At 33.2% G+C, this 22,391-nt stretch overlaps 1 protein-coding gene across 1 annotated transcript in view; it reads right to left on the bottom strand.

Moving 5' to 3' along the window:
- ARHGAP42 (Rho GTPase activating protein 42) overlaps nt 1-22,391 on the bottom strand; it is a 387,607-nt gene that overhangs the window by 70,589 nt on the left and 294,627 nt on the right. Inside the window, exons 11-12 of the mRNA XM_074216537.1 lie at nt 15,942-16,020; nt 14,314-14,353 (exon numbers count right to left, since the gene is read on the bottom strand). Of these exons, the coding sequence (XP_074072638.1) occupies nt 14,314-14,353; nt 15,942-16,020 (119 nt within the window). The remainder of the gene's footprint in view (nt 1-14,313; nt 14,354-15,941; nt 16,021-22,391) is intronic.

The raw sequence follows: 22,391 nt of genomic DNA, 5'->3' as shown, positions 1-22,391 counted from the left end.
ACCATATTGCACTTCATTTCTATGATCACCACTTCCAATTTCTTCCTTTCCAATATATGTTGGAAAGCATAGCTCAGACCATGCCAGTCTCTCTTGCTAAAATATTTTTCTGACCTTTAAATAAAACACAAATGGTTTTTGGTAATTTAAACTCCTTCACAATCTCACTGAAACCTATTCTTTCAGATTAAATGAACATTTCTTCTGCTCACTTAGACCACATTCCAGACAACATTGCCTGCTTGCAATTCAGGTCATATTCACAGCATTTCAACATCAAGTTCTATGCTTTTGCATTAAGTTGTTCCACATGCTAAAAATGCCCTCAGATCTGCTCCCAGCATACCTAGATTCTTTCAAGGCTCAGTTAAGCATCACCTCACCTTCTAAACAAAATCTTTTATGATTTCTCCATTAGTGCCCACTTCTATCCCTGAAAATTACTTTGTATTCACTTATTTGTATACATAGAATCACTGATCAAGATTTGGAAGAAATTTTGGAGGTAATCTAGTTCAACCCCCTTACTTTATGGGTGAGAAAACTGCTTAAGGTCACAAATGTAGCAAGCATCAGAATTGGGGTATTATGAATTCAACCTTTGCTTTTCTTTGCACTATACACTGACTTTTATTGGTCTTCCTCAGTAATGTATAAATTCCTTGATGGTATCATACAGGCTCAGAAAACTTAATAAACACTTGTTAAATTAATGTATTACTCTAAAAACATTTTAAAATTGAGCATATATATTTTTATTATTTATATATATTATATATTATTCTTATATTTTAAATATATTATTATTAAAATTGAGCACATATTTTTAAAACTTTCAGATTTTTTTACACTTAGATGTTAAAGAAAATATCCAAATAATTAAAGCATTTCCATGTAAGTAAAAATAAATGAAAACAATGTGATTTTCCCCTCATATTAAAGGGGGATTATAAAGATGTAGATATATTTATCACAATGGAAATTTTTGCTATACTTCACTAATATGTGACAGCATTTTAAGAAGTTTTTGATCTGTTATAAGAGGGATGAATCAAAGCTATTGAAATTGTACTGTAAGTACACTTGATTGCTATCACCATCTTATAAATCAGGTCATTTGAGTTCCAGTATCATAGCCACTGCAGTGAATATGTGGGATAGAAAAATGAATTCCCTAGATGCAGAGAGGACCTTAGCTCCTCTTCCAAACCATCTTCTATTGCTGGGTTTGTGCAGAAAAATGATAAGATGAGAGCTGGTTACCATGGCATTTACATGGAAAATTCCAGTGATGTTTATTCCCTTTCCTCTCCCAAAGCTTTACTCAGGATTTACATGAATTCAATCACTTTTTTTTTCTGAGAATTAGACCCTTTTATTTTTGCTGTTGAATTGACACAGACTTAGCTAACAATTACAGTAAAATGAATACTACTAAGAAGTCCTTAAAACTGAATAATTCTAATGTAGATGACACACTCTCTTTAGTGGCAGATAAAAGAATGTCACACACAGAACCTCTGAACATTTGGAGTAAAGAAATACATTTGTGATTCTTAATAAAAAGGAGGAGAAAGTAGCTACTTTTTTCAAATAATGATAAGATATAAATTTCCCCCTTAAGCATTCTTTTAGATATATACGATACATTTTGATATATTGTCTCATTGTTATTTTTAATAATATACTCTTTCTATGATTTGTTCTTTAAGCCACAATTAATTGGAAAAGATGTCAGAAATATCCCTTCCAATGCCGAAATTCTGTAATTTTGTAACCTAATTATTTTAAAAATAAAACTCCAGAAAACTAGAAACACAAAAAAATTAGCACTTTCAAGGAAAATGAGGCAAACATCAAATTAACAGAGTGCTCATTTACTTATAAAGGTCAATACAAAATATTAATTACCCCAAAAATATTAATCAGTAAGACTCACTAATAAGTTAATGTTAAAATTTATTTAAGCAAATTTATCTGAATTATCATAATTACTTGGTGAAGAAATCAACTTTTGTACCCTTCTAAAAATAAGAATTTTATTAGTAAGTTGTACTATACTCAAAGTTATAAAATTAGGGAATTACTTAAATAAGAAAGACTTTAAGAGGAGTGTAGAGTTTAATAAAGGATGTGATAGTGCTATTTGTCAGTCATTCTCTTATCAGACCATACTTTATGAAGTATGACCAATTCTTAGTTCCACATTTCAGAAATAACAGGTTATGTATGTTCAATCAGAATGGTTAAATGCTTGGAAATTAAGCTATGGAATCATAGCAATTAGTTGAAGTAAATGGACATATTTAACTAGAAAAGGCAAAAATACACAAGGTATAACAGAAGTCTTCAAATAGAGACTTGTTTTATGTGAATACAAAGAAAGCAAAACTTGTAGTAGTGAATTTAAATGGCAAAATTAGACTGGGTGGGGAAAGGAAAATTTCCTAAAAAACAGAGTTCTTCAAAAGTGGAGGTATGTCTCAGGAGGTAATGGAAATCTCTTCACCAAATATGTCAAAATAAAGATAGAATAGCCACCTGTTAGGTATGCTGTGGAGGAGAGTATTATTCAGGCAGGCATTGGACTTGATGACTTCTGAATTTCTTTTCCAATTTTGAGATTTTGTGATCAGAAACAACAAAGAATTGAAGTTTACATTTATGTAGGAAGCTCATTCCAAGAATGATATTCTCTAATATTCAGTGATGTAAATAAATGGCCATTGAGTTTTGGTTTTAGAGGGATTATTGAGGCAGAGAATTCCATGAAGTTCAATTCTGCTATCTCATGACTTGATGACCCTGACTTCTCTAAAGGTTATGCCAGTGAATTGGAAGGGTTCTAACATGCTGAAATAGATCAAATAAGGTTCCCAAAACAAATTGGCACTGCATTCTAAGGATCAGTCTACCTAAGGACAAAATGGCTTATTACAATATTTGAGATAGTGGGGAATTCTTCAGTAATTTTTTTGGAATTAAAAATACAAAAATGGCACTAAGCCTTATATGACTCCCTTTGTCTTTTTAGGGAAATTAACAGAGTAATGGAAAAGAGAAGAAAAAAATCACACAAAAAAAATCACAGTTTTCTAGATAATTTTTCATTTCAAACCTAGTTATTTTTTTAGTACTCCTTAATATCATGGGGAGCTAGGTGGGGCAGTGGATAGAATGCTGGGCCTAGAGTCAGGAAACCTTTCAATCCAGGAGCAGACACTTGTTAGCTGTGTGAACTTATGCAAAACACTTAATCCTGTATGCCTCAGTTCCTTATATAAAATGAGCTGATGAAGGAGATGGGCAAATCACACTTGTATTTTTGCCAAAAAAAGTGTAATGGGCCATGAAGAGTTGGACAAAAATGAAAAAATTAAATAACATCAACAACAACTTCATTTGAGCTCCTTTCCCAAATGACCAGAAAAGTCAACACACTACTGGAGAAACTGAATCGTATGTATCTTGATGTACTTGATATAAAAAAACCAGAAGACAGAAGGAAGTAAGAGTTAAATGCAAATCTAGCTCACAAGTTTTCCTTAAAGAAGCTAATAAATGTTTTCTATCAATTAATTAATCAATTGGCATTTATTAATGAGCAATTAGGTGACACCGTGAATAGAGTGTCATGCCTAGAATAAGGAAGATTCATCTTCTTAAGTTCAAATCTGAACCCAGTTACTCATTAGTTTTATGTCTCTGTTTGTTTCACTTGCCTCATCTATAAAATGATCTGGAAAAGGAAATAGCTAACCACTTCAATATCTCTGCCAAGAAAACCCCAAATCAGGTCACAAAGACTTAGACACAAACTGAAAATGACTAAACAACAATAAAAATAAAGTAGATAAAAAGATGCTTTCAGGAGAGAAGTCACTACAGCTGGATAGGGACCACTGAGAATACCATGTAAATGAATATATATAAAAGTTGATTTGTTCATAAAGTAATTATGATAATTCAGATAATTTAAATTAATCTGGATGGAAATTGGGGATTCTAAGAGACAGAGATAAGTAGTTTGTTTTTATCATGAATCCAAAGGCAACAGGAAATATCACTTCATGGAACATTTGATGATTTCATTTTGCAGTGCTTATAATAAATATTTACAAAATGACCATCAGGAAAATTATTGCAGCTTATGTACCACCATCTGTTGCAAAAAAGATGAGGACCTTGGGAAATTCTAAGGAGAGCTTGGGTATATTGTACAAATCCTATTAATTAAAGCACAGTACTCTGTGATTTCAATGTAAATATATGAATAGATGAGAACATTGAAAATTGTTGGATAATATAGATTAAAAAGGACTAAAAATAGCCCCAATTTGCAGATCATAAAGATAATATATAAATATATGTATCATAAATGTTCTTCCCAAAAAAGAATGGAAAAGTACTAGACATGACAAGTATAAATTCTTTTACAAAATACTTTATAAAATATGAAAATGATTAAATTTTGATGATGACTCATTATTGTTGGGGCTGTCATTCCCAAAACAGCTGTCTGCTTCAAAAAAAGCAAAAGGAATAAAAATGAGGAAAACACTCTACAGTTAAAACAATTCTATTTTGATCTGTTTAGACAAGCTACTGATGCTAAAAAAAATGGGGAATCTAAGAATTGACATAAGTACTAATTACCCCCCAAAAAAATGTCATAACAAAATGTCGAAAAAGTTACCTGGGGAATTAATATGTAGTTTACTCACCAAGCAGAAAAATATGGTACAAGACCCTGACCAGTTTAAAATATAAATTTATTTGTAAAATCTTACAGAGAATGAATAAAAATTACCTCAAAATGACTGCAATCATTGGAAAGTAATTTTTGGTTAAAGAAATTTTAGCAAGAAATCCAACTAAGCAAAGTTTACCTAAAGATAAACTTGAAAAGAGGATAATAAATGTACAGAAGATGCAAAAGATCTGCAAATGTTAATTTCTTAAAAATAGTAATTGTACCATTAAGGCACCTGGAGCCAACATAACTGTTTCTACTGTACTAGACCTAGATATGCATATAGAAATAGAAATTACATTAGATAGGACAAAATTGGAAAAAGTAGCTAGATTAGATGAGGCACACACATGCGTACACACAAGCGCGTACACACACATGTGCACACATGCATAGATATCCATGTAAGAAGTGACATAAATGAGGAGACACTGAAGAATTGATTTATGAAGTATTAGAAGGAGGGGAAAGTGGAAAAGGTGAGTTAGGGAAAAATATGAGGAGAGGTTGGAGTAACATCATATTTAATTAATACAAAAAGAAAAAAAGGTAAACGAGGTCCTCAAAAACTACTAACCTATATGCCTACTTGTCTGTCTCTATAGAAATTTTATGAAAAATAACCTATTAGTACTGGCATGGCAAGCTTTTGTATGCAATGTTTCACGGTAGACTATTTCTCTAATTCTGAGCAGTTTAAAGACAGATACAAAGAACACAAGATTCGTGTTTTTGTTAGTTGGTGATAAATACAATTTTTATTTGGATGAGCAAATCACCACTTTAAAGGCTCTTGATCAACAAGATTCTTGTGTTAGATTGCTGTTCTCAAGGAATTTACATTGTATTGAAAGAGGCATCAGTAAGGTGATGCATACATCAAAATTTTTTGAGATTTCTTCAAAGGTTATAAGAGAGATAACTGTCAATAATCATTAATATCACATGATGTGCAAAACAGTAGGGAGACCTGTATGTTTGTGACCTTGTGTTCTTTGTATCTGTCTTTAAACTGCTCAGAATTAGAGAAATAGTCTACCGTGAAACATTGCATACAAAAGCTTGCCATGCCAGTACTAATAGGTTATTTTTCATAAAATTTCTATAGAGACAGACAAGTAGGCATATAGGTTAGTAGTTTTTGAGGACCTCGTTTACCTTTTTTTCTTTTTGTATTAATTAAATATGATGTTACTCCAACCTCTCCTCATTGCCTAATAAATGCCTCATAGAAAAGATCCAAAAGACAGTCTAAGTTGAAATATTCCTTCTTGATGATTCTTTTGGAAGATGAGACTATACTAGTTGCATCAAGTTCCAGAACTCTTCAAAGTTTCTTGGACAAGATCCATACTACATGGAAGAAGTTGGACTGACCCATCCCTGAAGAAAAAAAAATATGAATGAATAATGTCTATTTTGGCATGGAATTAGATGGACAACCATAGAGCTTATTTATTCGGGGGTGCGGTGTGCGTGTGTGTGTGTGTGTGTGTGTGTGTGTGTGTATGTATATATGTGCAAAGCTTCTTTAGTGGTTTTAAATCTCTATTAGAGCTACATCAAAGCCTCCATGAAAGGCATATCTTTTTTATCTTTTTAATCTTTATAATACCAACATTTGTATTGTTAAATGGCTACAAGAGATACAACAATACAATCTCCAAAGAATAAAATAAATGCAGCTTTGTATAAATACTGGTTTGTTATGAGGGGGGCCTATTAAAGGTGAGAAGCATTACTGGAAAATGGCAGAGATGGGAAAAATACATGAAGGAGCTATACCATGTCACAAAGAGGGGCAGTTAAGTGCCACAGTGAATAGAGCACTGGCCCTGAAATCAGGAGGATCTGAGTTCAAATGTGACCTCAGATACTTAATAATTACCTAGCTGTGTGGCCTTGGGCAAGCCACTTAACCCCAATGCCTTGAAAAAAAAAAACCCAAAACAAAATCCTACACCATATCACAAAGAACTAGAAAGAAGTAGAGTAAGTGGTATACATGAAGAAATGTTATGATGGAAAAATAAGATGGGTTCATCACAAAGCAAGAGTATGAATTAACCAATGGAAAATGCGTGTGATCTACTGGAATATTTTGCTATGTCAAAAGAAAGGAAAGTCCCAAATACACTAGGAAGATCATTTGTAATAATGGTTGCAACATGATTTGGAAGGCTTATCTATTTATGGGAGCAATTGGACAAGAGTCTGACATGATGGACAAGAGTCTGACATGATGGTAAAACAGGGATAGGTTTCAATTTTTTTATTGAAGGAAACATCCAGACCAATGATATCACAGAGTCATTTGGAAGTTTGAATTTAAAGTTGTGTTTTATGATTATGATGAAATACTATTGTGCTTTAAGAAATGACTAGCTGGATCTCTCATAAGACCCTGAACTTACATGAACTGATGCAGAGTGAAGTGAATAGAACCAGGGAAATATTCTACACAGTAATAGGAATATTGTAAGGATGATCAATTATGAAAGAGCTATTCTAATCAAGATAATGTCTGAGATAATTGCAAAGCCATGATGAAAAATACTATCTACTTTTAGAGAGAGGATTGATGGACAATGAATGAAGATTGAAACATACTTTTTTTAAACTTTATTTTTCATTTTATTTTTGTCTATTTTTTCTTTTACAACATGGCTAATGTATAAATATGCTGTGTATGACTTCATATGTATAATCGATATCAAATTACTTACCTTCTCAAGGAGGCTGAGATGGGAGAGAAGGAAAGTATTTGGGACTCAAAAAATTTTTAAAGAATATTCTGAGTTTGAGTCTGGGGAGGAAAGACAGGAAGAGGAAGATACAATCCTAAATGCCACATTTCAAAATACGAAGTTTCACATAAGACCTTGTCTTAACTTCTAATTGTTTTAAGAATACATTTTAATTAATTAATACATTTAAGAATACTTAAGAATACATTTTAAGTATTTTTTTTGATTCAAACAATAAAATTGTAGTTTTAAACCCTATTAATATATTTTCTTGGGGAAACAAACAGACTTTCAAAATATTCCTTGTTAAACCTCAAGTACACCTAGGGTGAAAGTCACTTTTAAATGACAAAGATCATCATGAAATGTCTAAATTATTATAAGAGGATTTGTCTAATCTTCATCTTATTAAAAAGTCCGATGTTATAAGATCATATGGGCCAAAGATTTAGATCTAGATAGGACTTTAGTTGTTCTCTAAGCCAATTATTTCATTTTTGTAAATGGAAAATTAAGACCCAAGGAGCTGAAGTGAGTTGGACAAGATCACAAAAGTATAAGTAGAGGAGTCAGGATCTGAACCCAGATTCACTGACTCAAAAACTGGTTCTCTTTCTACCATAATATGCTGATTCCTAAAATCCTTCTTCCTTCTACTAGGAATCCTTCCTAGACAAATCTAGTCTTTGATTTTTTTTTTCTCTTTGTACTCTTCTAACTCTAGTATTTATTTTGGCACATCATAACCTGAGTATTTTTTAAATTTAAGTATATCATATGAATTCTCAGTGATATGTTGGCTGATTGTTAAAGTTTCAGTATGAAAATTTACATCTTTGAATTTGGTAAATGCCACATACAACTCAAAGCTTGTTTCACCATTTACATAGACTTAAGAAAGTGATAGAAAAAAATTGTAATGCACACTAAACTTATTTTGAAAATATATGTGTACATACATTTTTCACCTATCCAACCACCTCCTAATAGGCATTTATCAGCACACCTTTGTGCAAAATATATCTAATAATGAGATTATGAGCAATTTCTGGGCAGTAACTATTAAACTTTTCTTTTTGTATTTGTCACAAAGGCACTAACAGTGTTGTAAACTTGGATGATGGATAAGTATCTGTTGAACTGAATGAACATGATTGATGTTTGAGTCTTAGAAAGGGCTAATAGTTCTTTTTTGTTTCCCTGTAATCAGAGTGGACCAGAGAAAGTGACCTAAGATGTCACGATTAGTCAGTAGCTATTCTAGACTGAATTAGTACTCCAAGTTCCAAACCATTTGCTCATGAGGTCATGTTGTTTCAGTTTTTCAACAGGAAAAAATAGATTTGATAAAAGAAAAGGAAAAAGAAAAACACATCACACTTTTATGTTTTGGTTTGTGTTTCAAAAAAAGCTGTCTTTGGGGAGAAGAAAGAGCCAAGTTTCAGGATAGACAATAGAATAATCTGTTTCTGAAACACACATGTCTCAGAAAAAAATTAAATCAAGAATAATAAGGTTCAAAGTGACTCATGAAACAACACACTCATTATACTACATATACTCCAGTCAAAGCACATGGTCTATTAAGTGAAAAATGGAATCTCAAAAACATCCTTAACCATTCTTCAGTTCTCACAATCCTTATTCTTAGCTCCTTGATATTAGCACCTGTAACACTGGAGATAATTCTTGGTCATCTTTAGAAAAGGAGGGATATATACAGAAAGTAACTTTAAATAATGAAAACAAACAAATAGTGTTTTAAGTTTCATTTGATTCCTATATGACTACAGGGGACCACAGGTCCCTTCCTTATGTCAGGAAAACTTGAGTTCAAATATGACAAAGTAGAAACTCAGTAACTGGGTGGTCTCTGTGTACCTCAGTTTTTTCAACTGTAAAATGAGGAAGATAATAGTACCTATCTGTCAGTGTTATTGTAAGGATCAAAGAACATCATATTTGTAAAGCAGCTCAATGAGAGCCTGATGCACAACTAACACTATGTAAATATCAGCTAGTATTATTATCATTTTTACAATAATGGAACACAACATGGATCAATAACTTACAGAAGAAAGAGAAGGAATTGACAACAAAAAAAATGGCAGCACTAAAAAAAATGGCAATAAGCAAATCACCTATAAATTCTAACTGACACACCCAACAGATAGTAGTATGAAACATTAGCAAGGCAAGTTTCTATAGTGTCCATATATGTGTTTCATATATGTGCAGTTGGTTCTTCAGTCAACCAGGATGGTATTATATCCTAAAATCTCTAAGCTTAGAGGATTTTCATCATGCTTGCTAAACCAAGTGAAATGAGCAAAACTAGGAGAACTATTTATATAATTATTACAACAATGTAAATAAAAACTTTGGAAACCCTATGAGCTCTCATCAATGTAAAGATCAGCCACAAGCAGAGGACTGATGATAAAACATGCTACCTACATGAGAAGTGATGTGGCAGAGATATGTTTGATATCTATGTTCTTAGGATAAGATCAATGTGTGGATTTATTTTGCTTGGCTATGTTTATTTGAAAAAGATACTGTCCCTTCTTGTATGTGTGCAATTTGATGGTTTAAATGGGAAGGAAATGAAATTTTGCAAAATTTGAAATAATAGACTCAATTTGAAAAGAATGTAAATTACTATCCCTTTCATGTTAAAAATTTGGTTGATTAATTGGGCAGAAAAAGAACTTTTGTGGATGTAAAAAGTGATAAAGTCTGTGTGATAAGAAACACGTTTCATGTGATAAAATGTCGGATATATGAATAATTAAGAGGACAGAAAGAAAACTGTCCTTAGGATGAATGGACTGAGAAGATGTTAGAGGACAGAAAAATTGAAGAAGATAACAGGTCATTGTGGAAAAGTCTACACAAGAAGAATTTATTAAGGACTTCCACTTATTAAGCCAGGTTCTTAGCACTATTGTTCAGTTCATTTATATATGACTGACTGCTTTTAGTTTGAGAGGTAAAAACTCACTAAATGATAAATAACCGTTTGGAGACTATGGGAAGGTTAAATAATAACTGTTGATTTCATATCTTACAGAAAGTTGAATTGTGTGAATTCTCCATCCTAAGGCAAAGATTAATCATTGACTGCCAGAAGGCTCTGACTTGAGTCAGTAGATTACAGGTAGGGAACCCAGCAGAAGAGTTAAGCTGACAACAGTTGAATGTGAAGAAACTAGAAGAAATAGTCAGTTGTCAATAAATCTTTAGCTTCAGTACTTGAAACCTGCTAATTGGAAGAATCATAGCTGAGAAAAATGTTGAGATCCTGCTGAATGGGAGACAGCTAGGTGGATAGAGTGCTGGGACTGAAGTTAGGAAGTTATCTTCCAATTTTCTTATATAGATTAAAGCATTTACTAGCTGTGAGCCCTTGGGCAAATCACTTAACTCTGTTTGCCTCAGTTTCCTCACCTGTGAAATGAGCAAGAGAAGGAAATGGCAAAGCACTCCAGTGACTTTGCCAAGAAAACCCCAAATGGGTCGTGAAGAGTCAGACACAACTGAAGTGAACAACACAATCTCTACTGAAATTTGTGCCTTTGATTTCTACTGTGGCCTTTGAGCTTAGACAGTGAAACATTAAAGCCTGACATCAAAAGACAGAAAGAGAAATTCCATTTAAAATAACTGTGGACAACATAAAATACTTGGGAATCTACTTCCCAAGACAAACCTAGAAACTATATGAAGGCAATAACAAAACACTTTTCAGACAGTGAAACATAAGGGGGGGATAAGAGTCTATGTGTTTTACCATAGGAGGAAGTTGAAGCAAATTGGATAAATCTACCTCAGGTTAAGAGAAAAGGGAGCTGAATTTGTTTACCCAGAGATAACCATAATCTTGTGATGTAACTAGATGCTGAGCACTGATTGGATTATAAAGATTCCTATTGGAGATAGCTGACTGGTCTTGTCTGCATTGCCTAGAGAACCACACTGAAGTGCTGTGTTCTACAGCTTAAGGGAACTACCTGTCAATATATGAATTTTCTCATGCCCTATAATGTTGATTTTGAGATAAGAGTGTGTTTCTGCCTCATCACTTTAAAAATAGAAAAGAAGCATATCTGACATAGAAGGCAAGCAGAGACCAGAAAAACAGCTAACAAAAAGGCAGTTTCTTGTAGTGTAGATTATTCCCGAAGGGCTCAAGGACATCAAGATCTGTAGCCCAAAGTTGTGAGTTATCCTGAGGACATGGAATGTCCTTACTTATGACTGTGCTAGGTTTGTATAAGTGTTTAAACTCTCCCCCATGGGCACTGCATGAATTGTTGGGCACATGAGATCCTGACCCATGGAAGAACTGATGCATAGATTATTCCTTTGCTAGTACTATATTTGACAAAAATACAATAATCATTTTTATCTTTACCTTAGCATTAATCAAATGCTTTATGTTCAATAGCTAAAAGACACTTTGTGACTAATTCTGTGCAAATGGGAAACATGAGTGAGGGATCAGAATCTAAACTGATAATTTATTCTCCCTGCCACAGGCTAAATCACAGTGAAGACAGGTGGGGTGAGTTAGCTCATTAGAGACTGGTAACCACACCCCATATAGAGGCTACATTTGTCCCAATGGAAGGTTGATTTTTTTGTTGTTGTTGTTATGGGGAGGATGGGGAAAAGTGATGGCAATGTTAAAAAAGAAGAAATAATAGTTTTTGAGGCATTTGTAAACAGGGAAAAGAAGAGGAGGTTCTCTAAGTTATATTCTCTAAGCAATGTTGACAAACTGGATAGCTTTAAAACTAAAATGTTGAATTTATTATTTGCTTTAAATAAACAAGCCATTTCTATAATTTGACAAATATTCAAAAATAATCATTATTTTTAAAAGTGCTCTCTAAAGTAAACAGGACAACCTTATGAATTCAAAGGATCTTGTAATCTGCTCTGTTTAAAACTCTTTGGATCCAAGGTTTGATTTATGCCTCTAAATGGACACTGATAAATCTAATTCATATGAACCTTGCAAACCTAGTGAAAAGGCACACAAACAAGTGAGGGTTAATGGGGCAGAGAAAATAGATAGTTTTTGCTCTTTCCCTTACACAACAATGAATCACTGAAGTTGAAACTTCCTCTCCTTGGAAATAAATTCATTTAAGTTTCATAGGTTTTTAAGGTGGTTAAAAAAAAACAAGTTGTTTTTGTTTGTTCGTTTTTTACTCTATCCCTTTTATTTGAGAGGGGAGGCAAGTGAAGTCTAGCAAGGGGGAACAATTTGCCCAAGATCATGAAGATATTAGGTAGAAGAACTGGAATTTGAAATCTACTGCTTTGTTGGCTCAGGATAAGATCACAATGAAGAAACTAGTGTGGCACACCCACAGCAAGTAGGCTGTTGCTTTGTTAGATGGAGTCTGTTTCTAATTTAGCTATTGTCCTGTCTTTGGGTTTACAAAGCAAGGACAGGAAGGAACACCACAGGCAGTCTTTATTTTTGGCTGTCCTGCATTTCCCTGTTCTCCTAATAAAGACCCTTGCTCCACTTCCGTCTTCCTTTTTTTGTTATTTCAATGATTTTTGCAGATGTCCATATGGGTTACAGTCAAGAAATGTATATAAGCTCTTTAGAACCAATTTCTCACAATATTTTACATGATGAAACAAGGCCTTCCTTGAATCTTCATCTCCCTGTAACAATCTCTTACCTACTTTAACTGCTCCTCTAATGGAATGTAAACTCCCTGAGGGAAGGAAATGTCTTGTTTTTTTGTCTCTGGAGCTCACCCTAGCACAGTAACTTAGACATGGTAGACATTTGCTTTATTTTATTTTATTCAAATATCAAGCTCTCTCATCTACCTCCCAATGTAAAAGAAAGAAACAAACAAAAAAATGTAACAAATAGGCAAAGCAAATTTCCTTTTTATCCATGTCCAAAAACAAATGTCTCATTACTTCTCTATCAAGAAAGTAGACAAGACTAGATCACTCAGTCCTCTATATTCATTCTTGACCACTGCACTGATGAGAGACTTTAAGCCTTTCTGATAAACTTGACTTTAAAATGCTGTGTTATTGGATGTTTGTCCTTCATTTTGAAGAAGACCATGACATCAGGGGGGTGATGTCATGACAAGCACATGATTTGGATTGGGGGGGGCTGCACTAAGTCACCAGACTCACTTTCTCTTCCAGAGTCATCTTGGTCCCAGGTATGAATCAGGACAACTGAAGATGGCCCTGAATGCAAGGCAATCAGGGTTAAGTGACTTGCCCAAGGTCACACCTAGTAAGGGCCAAGTATCTGAGGCTATCCATTGTGCCACCTAGGTGCTGTTTACTTGATCTTACTGAAATATCACTTGAAAGTGTAGTAAGTGAAAAGATTATGTTGATAACATTTACAACTATGGTTACTAAAAGAACTTCTCTATGTCATATCATCTTTAGTATAATCAAAATTATAAGGAAATTAATGCTACAGATATTAAAGGATCATTTTTGTGCTACAATATACAAATTAAATCTCTTGCCATTATAGATATAAGCAAAACCCTGAGCATAGGAATTATTATTTTCCTCTAACAGTTCAATATGTATGCTACAGATCCCAAACACATTGTGTGACTCTGTTTTTCCAATTAAATCATGGAATTTCCAACTGGAGGAAATCTTTTATGCAAAAAAGAGGCCCACCATTTCTAAGATCTACAAGATATTTCCTAGGAGGCAAATATGTAGACTTCATTGATTGAACTCCCTAACTGTAATTTAGATATATAACAGAAACATTATGCAATTAAAGAGACTTACTTTCTTCCTTCTTGCTAATAATGGCAGGCAGAGTATAAATCTGAAAAATAAAATGTGTAAATCAATGCATTTTTTCTTAAGAAAGATCTAAAATATAAACCAATAAATTAGGAACAGTTGATTAATAGGTATGACATAAATTCAATATCATACAGTGCTTATTCATTACATTAATGGTCATGCAACAACTATTGTCTCTACATTCCTACCTTTGAACATCTTTCTAAATTCATAGGACACTAGTATAAGATATAGCAAAGATCTTAGAGGTCATCATAGTAAATCTCCTTGTTCAACAAATTAGTGAATAGGGTTTATTTATTTATTTATTTTTAGGTTTTTTACAAGGCAAATAGGGTTAAGTGGCTTGCCCAAGGCCACACAGCTACATAATTATTAAGTGTCTGAGGCCAAATTTGAACTCAGGTACTCCTGACTCCAGAGCTGGTGCTCTATCCACTGCGCCACCTAGCCGCCCCAGTAAATGGGGTTTAGAGGTTAGTTACCTCACGGAAGATCACACAGGATGAGGATTCCAAGGTCAGAGCCTTTTCCATAGTACCATGGTGTCAGTCTTATCTGAAACGTTGGATACATGTCTTTTATTCATCCTCACTCACCAGCCCTCTGTTTAGCATCTCCTTAGGAAATGCAGGTTCAACAAAAATAATGTGTATTTTTTTTCTTTTGCACCATTCTTTAATTTTATTTCCCACCATGTAGTTAATGATCCAGCAACACTGTCCTTCTTAGTATTCCTCAAACAAGACACTCTTTCCATTTTCTCTAGCCTTTTATTCTTGATGCCTACAATGCTCTCTCTCCTCATTGCCATCTCCTGGTTTCCCTGGCTACCATCAAATCTCAATCAAAATCACACCATCCATAAGAAACTTTTCCTAGTCCTCATTTAATTCTAGTGTCTTACTTCTCAAACTATCTCCTATTTATCCCATGTGTGTGTGCATATGTGTATGTATTTATTTGTGTGTGTGTGTGTATGTACCTTTTTGTTTATAATTGCTTGCATATTTTTTCCAAGAGGCTGTGAGTTCTTTGGGGACAGGAACTATTCTAGCCTCTCCAGGGCTTATAGTGTCTGGCACACAGCAGGTACTTAATAAGTAATTGTTGACTACAAAACACCTTTCAACTGACTATTCAGTCAATAACCCTGACAGACTCCTTTCTCTTCATTTCTTGCTAACAAGGTCTTTCTCCTCTATCATTTAAATATAGGCTTTCCACAAATGTCAAAACAAACACTAAAAGTCTATTTATATATATTGCTCTGTCAGTATATCAAAGAGACTGTTCCTTTCTCGTTAAATTAAACAATTACTCTGGCACCATGTAAATAGAAACCAGAAGGCAAGTTTGTAGAAATATATTGAAAATGATGCGTGACTATCCCTAGAAGTTAAGGATAAATTTTGATTTTCTAAGATAATGAGAGATTAGAAACTCCTTGGGGAAACAACAGAAAAATATTAAAGTATATGCTTTGTTTTACTGTTTTGATTTTCTATTTTAATGGTTTTAATCCACTTGGAAGCATATAGGATATTTAAAATACTTTATTGCTACTTAATCTTATCATTACAAACATGAAGTACAACGTCTCTTACTGGTTCCTTTCCATCCATTGCTTCAAGCCACAGCTTCCGATTTGCTTCTGAGAAAGCTTGTAATGTTATAATTCCATGTCTGTTAAAAAAAAGAATTCTTTGCTTATTTTTCCATTTCAATTTATATAAGATATAAAGATTTAAAAGTTTTAAATGTCTGGGTAGATAAACAATCTTGTTCAGTTATGTCAGTGAAATAAAACGATACAGATACTAGAGTAACTGAATTCACAGTAGTATACTATAGTAAGAGAAATCAGTTTGAATTTAGACTCCTCCATAATAACTATAACTAGTATATTCATGTGTTGCCATATATAACATGCATATTCATATATGGGACAAGTCACATAGCCTCTTTGAACCTCATTTGAACCTCTTGGTCATTTACAAAATCAAGGGTTTTTATTGGAGAAACTCTAAGATTCCTTTGTACTCTAAATATAGGATTTTATGAAATTAAGCTGAATGAAAATATTCTGAATTTTAAGGGTTATCTGTCTATTCCTAAAACAAGTCATTCAGTTTTTTTTAAAGAGAGAATGCTGTCTGGAAGGACTAACGCAGTATAGATAAAGATGTTTCATAAGATGTCACTAATTTCCTTGAAAGAAAACAAAGACTGGGTTTTTTTTTTTTCATTGTGGTGAAAGATGGGGAGAGAAAATAAATGTTTATTAATATAAAAGAAAATGTTTTTAAAAAGAAAGAAAACAAAGTTATTTATCACCTAAGCTTTGTCCTAAGTTGATATTGAGCCTTGAAAAATAAACAAAACTACCCCACAAAATAAAGGATGGAAAAATTCTGATGATGAAATAATTACAGAACTGATTTTGGAATATTTGAGTTCACTTAATTCTACCTTTAATTTCATAGACAGGCAATGAAGACATAGAGAAATTAAATATTCAAGGTCACCCTTAAGAGCAGAGGTCTAGCGGTAGAACCCAAGTCTCCTGAGGTAATCTAATACAGTACAGGGTTTTTAAAAATGTACTACAATGAGGTCTCTGGTGTCTATATTAGGCTACAGAGAGAAATATAAGTTTAAGACAAAAGTGCATATGTAAACATACTGATTATCTACTGAAGAAAGAGTCCTGAGTCATTTGTTCCTCTTGTTTTGCTCTATTGCTACTCACCCTTGGGAATGTATCAGAAGGAACAAGCAGAATCAAATATGACATTTCTACATTACATATTCTGCATGTAAGGGAAAGATCTTTACTGAAAGAGAAGGGTCAAATTATATATTTGAAAATAATTTCTGTATTTCAAACCCTTTTAAGCAATAATTCAAAGCAAAATCTGATCAGTACTCTCATGCATACATAAATACAAACAAACATATAGGTAATACAAACATACACAGAAAATGAGTGAGAAGAGGGATGCTTGACTACAAATTAGTGACAATGTTTATATATGTAGCTTCTGGAATTATTCTCATTACTCATAATCTCTGAAGAAAAAAAAATTAATGCTTTCCCTAATTATTCATGATCCAGGCTTTTCCAGACCCTAGTTAGCTATTTGCTGACAAAACTGAAGAAATTCCTATAACCTTCACCAAAAGGAAACTAAAGCTAATTATTTAACTCAAAGTTTTTCCTGGGCTCTTGAAGAAAGCTTTATCTAGATGTACAAATTTTCTACAGCATTAAAATGTAAGATTGGCATGAAGAATGAGATCACTTTTAGGCACTTGCTTCTTATAACCTTCCTACTGCCATTACCACAATTTCACATTTCCAGAATAGGGAAGAAAAGTATAACCACTGATTTCTTAATTCTTGGTGCTCTTGGCTGTTGCCTAAAGCAGGTTAAAAATTCTAACATAATCATTTTTCTCCATATAACAAGAGAGATAACAATGGTCATGTGTAAGCTTCTCATCTCACAAAGCTCTTTGATATTCACATTCCAACAAGAGAATCAGCTAATTGCCTAGTTGCTATTGAAAAGATAATCTTTTTTTCTAAGAAAGTCCAAGATTCCAATTATCCAAAAATGGTTATAAAACTCATTGTAGTCCATTTTAACATTCTGTCCTGGCCAAGAAAGTTTAAATTATGAAAAATCTCTCTTCTTCCTTATTAAACATAAGCAAATTTCAAATATCTGATTCCTGCCTTTCAAAAATTGCTGCATTTTATTAAAAAATCAGGGTCTTCATTTCATAATATTCAATTCTTTAAAGATTTCAGCTTCTTTTTTTCTCATGCAAATTACAAACTCACATTACTGAAAATGAGGGACTTTGGCTTACATAAGCTGAGAGTTGAGTCAATTTTCCTAAGAGAAGAAAATTTCTTTTTGTCCAGAAAATGGATGCTTCTTATAGATGGAAATTCCAAAACCATGTGTATCAGTCCAATCATATCCTTACCTGATCTCAATATCCAAAATTTCTGTAATAAAAATCACAAATACAGAAGAAAAAGGGGGAACAAACCGACCTTGCCAGATAGCTAAAAGATGGTTGGATAAAAAGGAGTAATCTCAAAACATGACTATGTCAAGTCAAAACTTTTCTCAAAATTATAGCTGACAATTGTGACTCCAATATTTAATATTAATAACTGTGATGTCATCTAAACCTTAATGCAGCTTTAGTCAATATGAATCCATTAGAAATTCATGTCTTTCCCTCAAAAAAAAAAGATTTTTCTTAGTAAATAAATATTTAAAAGTTACCTAAAATGAACCTGAGCAGAGTAAAGATGCCTTTTGTCACAATTTTTTAAGAACATATAAATATATTTGGAAGAGTGAGGAGTTCTTGGAACATATTCAGAGATGAGAAACCTGAAGGACGGAGTAAAGGAAGGATTTTTAGGGTAAAGGAGAAGCTAACAGGGTTAGGGTAAAAAAAAGAGGTTGAGAAGGAAAATGGTGAGCAAAACTAAAATGGAGAGATATTCACAAACAGTTATAACTTTGAAGATGAATGGAATGCTACAACAGTTCTCAGTAGTGGCAATCAACTTGAAATTGTAAGGATCCTCATTAATTGGGGAATGGTAGACAAAATTGTAATGTACTGTTATGTTGAAATGATGAGTTCAACGATGTTAGAAAAGCATAGAAAGACTTGCATGAAATGATGAAGAGTGAAATGAGTAGAACCAAGAGAACACTGTATATAATAACAACAATATTGTTTTAAGTGATTTTGAGCAACTAGTTCATTTGATTATAATAAATAGACATATTAAAAATAAAGGACATATGAAAAAAGCTACCTACATTCAGAGAAGGAATGATAAATAGAAGAATGGAAAGAATTTTTACATATATGTTTATATATATTTTCATACATGTATGTATACCCATTTATGTCTAACTGTAGCCATATTTAGGGCAAAGGGAAGGAAAGGAAAAAAGAAAAAATATATAACTTTATTAAATATTTATCTTTTGTAATATAGATTTGCTATATTATATGTAATGTTTTTGTTTCTTTCAAAAACTGAAAATAAAATAAATTTAAAAAATTAATGTAATCAAAATTATCTCATTTTCACATTTCATAAAAAATTTTAGTGTTTTTAAAAAGGTCATGTACTACAATAAAGAGAGCCAGTCGACAAAATGTTGGGAATTCAAAGAATCACTATTAAACAGTTTATTTAACCTCTCACCACCAACCTCTAAGTAACTTTTGAGGAGTCTAAACTGCAGAAAAGTTTCTCTGCTAAGAGTCTATTCCATTATGTCACTGAAATTACAGATCCTGAACAAAACTAACACATATTAAGCCACTACTGGGAACAGAGAACCTTGTATAAAACTTTAAGTGAGACTATATCCAGGGAACTTAAAATCTGGGAAAGGGTAGAATAATTAAACATTAATGCAAAAGGTTAAATGAGCAATAGAAAATGCACTAGAGAATGGTGTCAAATTCAAATAGAAACAAGGTCACATAAAGATTTGAGTGAGTTATTTATAGTGATTAGAAAATTATATTCATTTTTATTGATTTTGTTAAATTTGTCCCAATTACATTTTAATTAGAATTGGGTTGCTAACAGCTGTATTTTGGGTCACATGCAGCCATAGCCTGAATGTTTAACCCCTCTTCACAAAACAAAATATGAATAATGTAAGGTCAGATTCTGGGAAAAAAATTTCTGCAAAAAGTGGCATTTGAACTATAAAGAATATCCACAAATCAAAAAGTAAAGGGATGGCATTCTAGGCAAAGGGCCTAGTCTAAGCAGAGGCACAGAGACTTGGATATTGATAAAAGAGAGATGTTCAGTTTATCTGGTACAGAGAATTTATAGACAGCAATAACCTAAGATAAAAATGGGAAAGGTGTCAAATTCTGGAGGGCTCTGAATATTATATAGAGTTTGAATTTTATGTAGTAGGCATTACGGTTGAATGCTATGAGCATACATAATGAGAAAAATAATTCTGATATCTGGGAAGATAGAGAAAATAGTGAAACATATAAAGAGGCTAAATGTAACAATCCAGATGAACAGATGATTGGTAGGTTAGTTGATTGGTTCTTATCCTCCAGTATCAAAGAAGACAAAAAATGACATATGGCAAAGATATATTACAGTGTGGCCGTGGCTGATGAGACTAATATGAACTCTGAATGCTCTGCCACAGGTCAGGAACAAATAGCCCATGTGAACATCTGGATTGGATTCTCTAAACTTGCACATCTCACATTTCTTTTGAGTTGCTTCAATTCTACCTTGCTCAGAGCATAGCATCCTCACTGATGAGGGCACACCATGCTGGGCAGTCTTGTGCCAGTGTCTCCCATGCTGACAATCAATTCCAAAGTTCTTACAAGAGAACTTGAGAGTGTACTTGTATAGTTTTTTTCCTGACATGGCCTTCCCTCCTGCCTCCCACCTGTGAGTGCTTGCCTTGTGATTTCTTCATAATTCAGTCTTTTTTGGCAAGCAAAAGTTTGGTACTTGAACATGACCAGCCCATCAGAGTTGCATTCTCTGTAATGATGTTTCAATACTTGACAGCTTAACTTGAGAAAGGATTTCACTATCTGGTACCTTAACCTACTAAATAATCTTCAAAATCTTCCCAAGATAATGTAAATGGAAGCGATTCAGTTTCCTGATTTGGTGCTGGTAGTCTCTACAGATTTCAGAGGCATATCACAATGAGGTCAGCACAAAGTCTCTGTAGAACTTCAGTCTGGTACTCAGTCTAATACCTCTTCTCTCCCACATTTGCTTTCAGAACTTCTCAAATACAGAATGAACTCTGACAATATGTGTGTCAATCTCACTGTGTACCTCCATGAAAAGTATACTGCCAAGAAAAGTAAACATCCATATATTAAAAATAGGAAGTCTTATTAAAAAAAGAATTCTGAACAAGTTCTCATTTCTTAGTGATTATATCCAAAAAAAGAATAAATGCTGAATTTAATCCATAAATTACAAAATGATTTTCTCCACAGGATTTAGATAGGATATATACAGGCTATCCCAAAAGTGGACATTGGACATATTTCGACATTTTCTTAGGGATGAGGAGATAGAGGTCCAGCAGAGATTATGAAAATTATCTACATTTATACAGGTATATAGGACAGTCAAGGTTCAATCTCAGATTCTCACATTTAACATTCAAATTTCTTTTCACTACATCATGCAATCTTCTTACTGAAGCAGGAGACTCTATATGCTGTTGTTCTATTCAGCTGGCTGACCATCCAAAATGTAATACTAGCCTAAATAAGTTAATACTGTTAACTCTAATAGAATATGTCAATCCAGACTGAGAAGGCGCAGTGAGTTTTTAAGGTCACTTTATCAAAACACTTAGGTGAAAGAACTAGATGGTGTAGTGGACAATGCTGGGCATGGAGTGAAGAAATACCATTTTTCTGAGTTGGGATCCTGACTCAGACACTTACTAGCTGTGTGACCCTGGGTAAGTCACTTAACCCTGTTTATCTCAATTTCCTCAACTGTAAAATAATTTGGAGAAAAACATGGCAAATATCTCCAGTATCTTTACCAGGAAAATTCCAAATGGAATCAGACTGAAACAATTGAAAAGTAAAAATTCTTTATGCTTTTGCTTTTTATACTGCCAACCCACCAGAAATCTGCCACATAAACAATATTTCTTTAAACATTGCTTCTCCCTCCAATAACCCCCCCCAAAAAATTGTCCAAATTAAAGACTATGTAAAAGTGAAAAAATGATTCATTTTTCCTTAGCATTTTCTGACCTTTAGGAGAAAACCTGGACAAGAACTGCCCACAATTTGGAAGAAGACAAACTACAACAGGAGAAAGAATAGCTATATCTTTGAAATCAAAGAAGTTCAACGCAGAAATTTTTGAATTCATGTGAACATAGTCTATATAATAATTCTGGGATTTTTGTTTTGTTTAGGACTTGTGATTTCATTGGTATTTAGAAATACTGGGGAGGGAATTCCTC

Source organism: Macrotis lagotis, chromosome 1, assembly GCF_037893015.1.
Source record: "Macrotis lagotis isolate mMagLag1 chromosome 1, bilby.v1.9.chrom.fasta, whole genome shotgun sequence".
NCBI lineage: Eukaryota > Metazoa > Chordata > Mammalia > Peramelemorphia > Peramelidae > Macrotis > Macrotis lagotis.
The sequence above is the reverse complement of the archived record's forward strand: the minus strand, read 5'-3'. Positions and strand labels throughout refer to the sequence as shown.